The 9271-nt window shown below is 39.2% G+C and overlaps 1 protein-coding gene across 5 annotated transcripts in view; it reads left to right on the top strand.

Annotated features, from left to right (window-relative positions):
• The window catches only part of LOC140337418 (target of Myb1 membrane trafficking protein-like), a 128809-nt gene that overhangs the window by 59667 nt on the left and 59871 nt on the right, over positions 1 to 9271 (top strand). For all 5 annotated transcript variants that reach the window (XR_011922038.1, XR_011922037.1, XM_072421171.1 and 2 more), the window contains one exon: positions 2087 to 2135. Coding sequence is in view for 3 of the 5 variants with exons in the window: in XM_072421171.1 (XP_072277272.1) it covers positions 2087 to 2135 (49 nt within the window). In the remaining 2 variants the exon portion in view is untranslated. The remainder of the gene's footprint in view (positions 1 to 2086; positions 2136 to 9271) is intronic.

Raw genomic sequence — 9271 nt, 5'->3', positions numbered from 1 at the left:
AGCGCTGTACATTAAATAGGGATTGCAAATGACAGACTAATACAGACAGTGATACAGGAGGAGAGGACCCTGCCCCGAAGAGCTTACAATCTACTCTTGGGGCGAATGTGAAAATGATTCCATACGGCAATGGAAAGCAAACATATGTGCTCCATTGCCACATGCATCTCTAGCTCAGCTGCGCCGTTGAAGCTGAGAGAGCTCAGCGCGCAGCTGGAAACTGCAAGAGGAGGGGGAAAGAAATCCCCAGCTTTTGCAGTCTCAACCGGTCCCACTTATAGGACAACCTGAACCAAACTGGAAATACAAATTACATTCATTATAAACACTCTAACAAGGATGGCTGATTGCTGAGTACTTATTGGTTTTTTAAATACTCCTCTACATAAACCCAGTTATTGTTTGTTGTGGTGCTTAGCCTGGATTTGTTGTCATCAAGACACTGTCATCCCATTCATCATAAACACTCTAACAAGGATGGCTGTTTGCGGAGTACCTATTGGTTTTTTAAATACTCCGCTACATAAACCCAGTTATTGTTTGTTGTGATGCTTAGCCTGGATTTGTTTCTTCCTCAGCCCATAGTGATGTTGGCTACCAACTAAAATGTTTTTAGATTATTCTATTATATAAGTACTTGAAAAATCCCACTTTATGTCCCCTGGAAATCCCTTTATCTATATAGAAATTTGGCTCTTTCTAATATGTTTTTTTTGGGATGTGGTACCTGGTATAAATTAAAGGAGTTTATTCATGTTTTGAAATAGCTACAGCCTATGGATTTTTAAACTTAAAATAGATAAGAGGGAGATTAGTGATTTAAATGAAAACAGGACTATTTATCGTAAGTTTACTAAATGTTATTATATTTTAAAAGTGTTAATTACAGTTTGTTAATAAATGTGTGTAATGGTAAATGAATACAGTTTTTTTTTATATCATGATCAATGTTTGTAATAACATTATTTGGTAAGAACTGCACAAAATTTTAGGCAAATTGAAACTTGTAATGTCATTTTTTATTTAGTAACTTTGTTATTTTTTTTGAATCTACAGGTAGTGCCTGAGTTAGGAAAATCCAAGATACGGACAACTCCTAGATACGAATGTGGCTTCTCTGTTTGCTCGTGTACAGGACGGAGGCTTGATGGGGGAGGGGGTTGGTCTAATATCAAACCACTAGAGCCTGGATTCTCACTGCAACATCCAATGGTTTTAGGACTAAGGCAACCTTTTTTTTTATTTATTTATTTTTTTTTTACCAGTTTTTGCCACTCTTCAACATGTTATAATTACCACTGTAAAATGTAAACAGGCCTTTTTGCTTTTCTCCTAAACAGACTTCTGATTAATATTCATTCTCCTGTAGTGGCAGTAAACAAATAGGTTTCACTCTAAGTAGATCTATCTAACATAACTGTCATTTGAGTTAAGTGTCTTCACAGTAATTAGTGATTTGGCCAGTCTTTTGTGGCATGAACTTGCTGAGAACAATTCTCCACTCTCTAATTGATCTGACTAGTCAAATCACACAGGTGGTAAAGAACCTTTGTAGTATTGAAAATATGTGCCATCTCAACTGTCATCTCGGCCCTACCCTGGAAGAAGCTTTGGACATATAATGCCATCCTGTGATTGGACAAAGGGTCGGAGGTCTGTTTCTATATGGGGACAGGTCAGTGAGGCACAGTAACATGTCTCAACTTTTTCTCTGCTGACGGCTGAAGGGGACAGCAAGGAACGCAGTGACGCTTCTTTAACTCGCCTACCTCGCTTTCTAAGTCCATGGCTTTTTCTGCTTACAGCTGAAGGGGCAGGGATGAAGGCGGTGTTACAGAAGCCTCACTGCCTTCTCTCTGCCCCTTCAGCTGTCCGAGGGGAAAGCTGTGAACTATGTGTGTCATCTTTGTAATGGTTGTTGTCTTACGGGGACGGGGCACCGCTATTGTTGTGCCAGCCCCCCGTCCCCTGCAAGACAACGAGCAGTTATGAGGAGAGGGCCAAATTCTGCAGCTCTGTGGGCCATAGGTTGGCACCCCTGCAATGAAGTATTTTTTATATAATTTAGATGTTAATTTATTTTCAGGTTTGAGCGGATGTTTTCTGGACAGGCTGGAAGAACTCCAGAAGCTCAGGTAATAACAATTTCTGTCAAAGGAATGATGGACAACTGATTCTCTGTTTCATTAATTATTGTGCTAAATAGGAAAAATAGTTTCCTTTTTTGTAGGACCCTGTACTATATTGTGTAGGTATGTGGTTTATGTGGGTATGTACTTAATTTATTCCCATAAATACAGACCAAGGTTAGCTTACAGTGCTGTGAAGGTAGGATAACTTTCCAGCTATGGGGAGTCTAGGCTCAATTACAGAAATCTCTAATAAATCTAAACAAACCACTAGAGCCTGGATTCACACTGCAACATCCAATGGTTTTTAGGACTAAGGCAACCTTTTTTTTTTTTTTTTTTTTTTAACCAGTTTTTGCCACTCTTCAACATGTTATAATTACCACTGTAGAATGTAAACAGACCTTTTTGCTTTTCTCCTAAACAGACTTCTGATTAATATTCATTCTCCTGTAGTGGCAGTAAACAAATAGGTTTCACTCTCAGTAGATCCATTTACCATAACTGGCATTCGAGTTGAGTGTCTTCACAGTAATTAGTGATTTGGCCAGTCTTTTGTGGCATGAACTTGCTGAGAACAATTCTCCACTCTCTAATTGATCTGGCTAGTCAAATCACACAGGTGGTAAAGAACCTTTGTAGTATTGAAATAATACATGTAGCGATTTTCTCAGCATATTCATCTCTTACATCAACATATTTAAAATAAGTCAACACGTTTTCACAAATATTTTTTTAATAACATATCCACTGATTTTCTATCCATCAAACAAGACAAAAACAAATTTTCAAACAGAAGTTTTGTCCTTGAATTAAATACTCAACATGTTTTGCTTTTCCAATTTCCTAATCCTATTTTTTTTTGCATATTTTTGTTTATATTGTGGGCCTGTAAACCTTAGGATTAACTCCCGGGTATGGTAATTATATTTATTTATTATATTATAATATAATACATAATTATAAATAATTTAAAAAAATAATGGAATATTAGACAACAATGTAATCTTAAAATAAAATATAAAATTAAAAATATACTTTTTTTTTTAAATTCATGTTGTGTGGTGTTTTTGCACTGTAAAAACCATTTAAAAGCAGATTACATTGTAATCTGCTTTTAAATTTCCCACCCAGACACACCCCCCAATACATCACCACTCACATCACCCGGAAGATGACTCGTGAGTGTGGATTTCCCGTCTGTCTCACACAGACGCTGCTGCTGCTCTGCATCTCCAGGGAGATGCAAAGCACAATGCAGGACTTCTGCATTGTGCTTCACATCGCACTGCAGATGCAAGCAGCAATAGCGGATTCTGGGGGGTGACCGTCCCCGGAATCTGCTATTGCTGCTCGCATCTGCAGTGAGATGTGAAGCACAATGCAGAAGTCCTGCATTGTGCTTCGCATCTCGCTGCTGATGCGAGCAGCGGCGTGGCCGGGACCCGGGTGGTATTTAAAAGCAGATTAACTCGGTATTCTGCTTTTAAATTTCCCGCCCGGCCACGCCCCCCGACGGACCGGCTTCACAGCAAGACCATCCGATCGCCGGGGTAAAGGTAAGGGGAGCTCTTAAAGTTACATTTTTTTGAATGTAAAGGCTACCCCGAGTCACACTCGGGATTACTGCTAGGTAGGTTAAAAGACAGAACGTCACGTCATCATGACTTCAAAAATCTCTAAATACCTCTATAATCAATTTCATTTAAAAGCAATTTTACTTTATGCCTTTTCTTTCTTTTTTTCCGGTTCAGATTTGTTTGGTAATCTTTATTTAGGTTTTTAGGGATTTTCATATAACAAAGTATACAGACAGTATTAGAAATAAGAAGTAGAGGGCAAAGTACAACAGATAATAAAACATGGATACAAAACGGGAGTTTAAACCAAGTAATTGAGTTCAAGTTACATAAAACATAAATTCCTGTCGGAATGAAAAACAACTGTTACCAAAAATCTGACTCATTCCTGAAACCAAGTGAGTATTGCAATATATAAATCAAGCTAATAGAATAACCAAATACCAAACCGATTATAGGGTCAGTAACAATGCTGCATGTGGACATGTCTTCATAGGGCAAGAAAGAAAAGGGAACGCTTTTAACCGTCATTTTAGTGGCTTGCAAGTGCTCTAGGCCAATTTATTTTAGCAAATTTTTTTATATGTGATGTTTTCTTGCTACTAATTATTCCACGATCACCTGTTAGTGTATTATAACAAAATGGGGAAAGCATCTTTTAGAATTTGTACACAGTTGTACACACAGCGACACATTTCATTTGGCACACATATATCTAGTTTCTCAAAGATTAGGCCTCAGAGATGCTGTAGGGAGAAGTAGGAGGTAGTAGGAAGAAGGGTAGGCAGTGTAGCAAGTTGTTGATTTTTTTTAACTTTTTTCATTGTCCTGAAACAATGTATCCAGGGAGAATATTGCGTAAAAGGCCACTGCTGTAATGTGTATTTATGTCTACTTGTCACTAGGGGGCAGTATGAGACTATAGTTTCCATACCGAGGGCAGTCAGCTGACTGCTTGATCCTCTGGCAGGATGGAATGATCAAAGCATTAACAGCAATAAGAGTAAACCTTGCTGGGGCTTATTTGCACTGCTTATTTCACATGAGATAACTCGGCTGGGGCAGACAAAAGGTTAAAGAAAGACAAGACAGAGGACAGAGAGACACAATAAAAAGGAAACCGTGAAGGGAAAACAGGACGGACGTGTCATAGGGAGGCAATGGATGTTAGCCCCTTGGTCCTGTAGCTGGGGGGAATACCCAAAAAATAACTAACTTCAAAAATCAAAATCTGGGGAACTTTGATTTATTAACCAGGGAGACCATACTCTGAAAAAAGGGAGTCTTGTAGTATAGCAGTCATCCTTTCCTGTACCATTGTATCAATAACTCTATTTACTTCTTTCACAAAGTTAAAAGAAGGCTTTTTCCAAGCTCCTTCTCTCATTTGTCTTGCTGCAATAAAGACAATGAAAACCAATTTACACTATACACTCACTGTACCCTCACCTCAGCATCCACGAAAACAAGGAGAGGAGGCCTCTGGGACAAATTTTGCAATACAAGCAGGAACCATCTGAACAGATTTTTTGCAATTTTCATTTTCTAGAATATTGGGGGAACATTTTGCCTCTGCCAGCTTTATCTTGCCCTATTCTTCAGGGTTCAGTGAGCACCCTAGGTCTGCTTCCTATTGTGCCTGATCAGTAGGAAAGTTGATCAAAATTGCAGGCCCCCCGACGTCTTGGCGTCTGTTGATAAGTTCTTGGGGAATGTTAGTCTCCCTCAATTATCTCATGATATCTGTACTCAATACCCCAATATCTCCCATAGAGATATCTACTACCATATCATGCTTTGCCAATGATAAAGCCCCTGGCTCAGACGTATATATGGGAGAATTTTTTAAAATGATGAAGGATGAGATTTCTGAGGATCTTTGTGCACTTTATGGAACTATGTGGGATCAAGGATGCTATTATCCATCTGGGAAGGAAGCACATATCAAAGTATTGTTGAAGAAAGGGAAAGACTCGAGTCTTCCAGAATCTTATCGCCCTATATCACTTATAAATTGACGCTATGGTACTATCCAAGATTTTGGCGGACAGAATAGCAACTTTTCTTCCCTCTCTTATTCTTGAAACTCTGGTCAGATTTGTTAAGGGCAGATCAGCTGTTTAAAACCTATGTAACGTTCAAACATATGTAAAGTTCATCCAAAGCTGGACCCAGCCATTATCTCTATAGATGCCGAAAAGGCATGATGATGTTAAAATTGCTTGGCTTTTGCACTGTACTGCACTGTATGGATTTTGGGGGACCATTTTTGGATTTTCTTTCAGCCATGTATCAAAACCCTATAGCCAGAGTGTCCGCTCCTGGATATTTGTCAGCACCCATAAATTTTTACGTAGGCACAAGGCAGGGGTGTTTGCTGTCACCTCTGATATTCAATCTAGTATTAGAACCGTTGGTCAGAAATATGGAAAGCTCTAATGATTTCCAAGGCATTAGTTTTGTGAACACAAAGTGAATTCAGCATTTTTTGCCAATGACATCCTATTGTTCTCCGATAATCTGTCCCTGGATATATTGGTAATACAATCACTTTTGATTTCTTTTGGCTCCTTCTCAGGGTTGAAAGTGAATTTCCATAAAAGCGAAATTCTTTCTTTGAATCCACTGAATTCAGGGTCCTGGGCCCCCTCTACAAACTTCCACATAGCACAGCACAGTATTAGTTATTTGGGCATACAGATAGAAAGATTACCTCCCTCTATTTATAGCCTAAATTACCTGCTTTTGTTTTCCAAAATTTTTGGTGAATTTAAACATTGGGCAAATCTGCCGATGTCATCTCATAAAGATGATGTCTTTTTCTAAGTTGCTTTATCCCATGCAATCCATACCCCTAATCTTGAAGCATGAGGATGTTATTTCATTTAATAGAGCATTTTCCCACTTTTTATTGAGTGGTAGATGGGCTAGAGCTGCGCTGAGCAAATTATACTTACCTGTCTCGGCAGGCGGGGTTAATTTCCCTAATGTATGTCTATACAACTTGGCATGTATTACAAGGCATGTGGTGGACTGGACTTAAGAACACCTCTATATACTCAAATACCAGGTTAGAAGTGGCTATGGTTCGCCCTTGGGATTTAGGAGCTATTCCGCACTGTAAGATCCCTTCTCTATCTCGAAATCTCAGACAAAACATTTTATTGAGAGATAACATATTGGTGTGTAGAAAAGTTAGGGAAAAAACTGTTAGCTGTTTGGCTAGTGAAACAAGTGGCTTTTTAATCAAGTGGAGTTGGAAAAAACAGGAGTTTTGAAAACAAAATGAGTTAAATCCTTATAATAACCACAAACTGTAAGTAAACTTTTATAACTCCTTGTCAACAATCAAACATTGTAACTGGGAAAATGAGTGGTAGCAAAGTGGAAGGTTTAGTTCAGTGCACAGTCTGCCACATGTATTCACAAATGGAGCACTAGCTCCTAGGTGAAAACTGCTGTAACAGATGTGAGCAAGTCACCTTTCTGGTATCTCGTATTGCAGAGCTGGAGAAGCGCATTGCAACACTGAAATCACTGGATCACCTTGAGAGGGGTCTCCTGCTCACTGAGCAGCCAGTTAATGGCTTAGATGTGGGGGGTGAAGAGGTAATCAGGATGAACATGTAGGGAGTTGGGTTAATGTAACTAGAGGGAGTGGTAGGGTTTGAGCACCCCAACATGTATACAAAGTTATGTGAAGGTGTGCAGGTGGCAACTCTACATGTTACTGCTACCCCTAACAGCCGGAGAAGCATCACATCTAGTAGTGGCGGGGAGGGAAACGCAGGAAAGAAAAGACAATTGGTAGTTATAGGGGATTATATGATCAGGAGGACGAATAGAATAGTTTGTCGCCCGGATCCCTTCAACTGATTGGTTTTCTGTCTCCTTGGTGCCAGGGTTTGGCATATGGTGGATCAACAAATTACTGGGAGGGGCTGGACAGGACCCAGCCGTCTTGGTCCATGTTGGAACAAATGACAATATAAATGGAAAATGGAGGATCCTTAAAAATCAGTTTAGGGAACTAGGTTTCAAGTTGAAGAAAAGTACCTCCAAGGCTATATTCTCTGGAATATTGCCTGTGCCATGCGCAACACAGGAGGGAGCTTAGACAGCTAAAACCCATGGCTTACGTCCTGATGCAAAAGGGAAGGGTTTGGGTTCATGGAGCACTGGGCTGACTTTTCATTGGGGTACAACCTGTATGCCAGAGATGGTTTGCACCTAAAAGAAAGGAGGTCTGCTGTGCTAGGGGAATGGTGATGGTGGAGGGATATCTAAACTAGGACAGAGTGGGGTGGGAAAGTTAAATAAGGTGGCAGAAAGGTTAGTCAGGGGTCAGACAGTGGGGGGGGGGGGGTTATGCATATTTGTAAGGAGCTTCTCATGTTACAAACAACCAAACATTGGATTGTGCAGTACTAGTTGTACGGAACAACAAAAGGATTTGGCAAACAATGATGGTAAAAGCAGCAATGGTTTAAAGAGACTGTTCACCAATGCTAGAAGTCTAGCAAACAAAATAGGGGAGTTGGTAGCCTTAATGTGTGAAAAGGGTTATGACTTCGTTGGAATTGCTGCATCCTGACTTTGTTCTTCGCATGACTGGACTGTCAATATTCCTGGGTATACTATCTTTCGTAAAGACAGAATCAAATGAAATGGTGGTGTCTGTCTGTATGTGAGAAGTGATCTAAAAGTGAATGTGAAAGAAGAAATTGTGGATGGAACAAGCGATGAGGTTGAGGCATTATGGGTGGAGTTGAATGTGGGGTTGAATAACACACAATTGATTATTGGAGTCTGCTATAGGCCCCCCAGTGCTAGGGAAGAAATGGAAAATCAACTTCTAGCACAGATGGAAAAAGTACAAATAGTGGAAGTATTTTAATCATGGAAGATTTCAACTACCCTGACATTGCACTACAGGAACAGAAAAAGGGAGGATATTTGTGAATTTATTACAAGATAATGTATAATTTATATATGATTTAAAACCATAGTACAGTTTATATAAGCCCCAACTAGAAATGATACTCTGCTGGACCTAGTTCTTTATAACAATACAGAGCCTTTAACAAATGTGCATATAAAAGGATCTGGGTAGTAGTGATCATAATATGATTTTATTTAATGTAAGTTGTAAGCAGGAAGCAAAAACAGGAAAGATATAAACATTTAATTTTAAGAGCGCACATTTTGCATTTTTAAGGGGAGCTCTCTGTTACTCGGACTGGGAGACAATATTGTCCTCAAAGAACACAGAACAGAAATAGGAATGTGTCAAGTCTGTTCTACAAAAGCACACTGAAAAATATATTCCAATGGGTAATAGGTTTAAATTTTAGCCTCTTAAACTTATGTGGCTCACAGCTAATGTAAAAAAAGCCATAGGTACAAGAAAAGGGCATTCCAAAAATATAAAAATGAAGGATCACCTTCATCATTTGAAAACTATAAAGAATATAACAAAAGCTGTAAAAAGGAGATAAAATGTACAAAATTTCAAAATGAAAGACAGATTGCAAAGGAAAGTATGGCCCCCCCCCCCCCCCC

Source organism: Pyxicephalus adspersus, chromosome 8 (genome assembly GCF_032062135.1).
Source record: "Pyxicephalus adspersus chromosome 8, UCB_Pads_2.0, whole genome shotgun sequence".
Lineage (NCBI taxonomy): Eukaryota > Metazoa > Chordata > Amphibia > Anura > Pyxicephalidae > Pyxicephalus > Pyxicephalus adspersus.
This window is presented reverse-complemented; position numbering and strand designations above follow the sequence as displayed.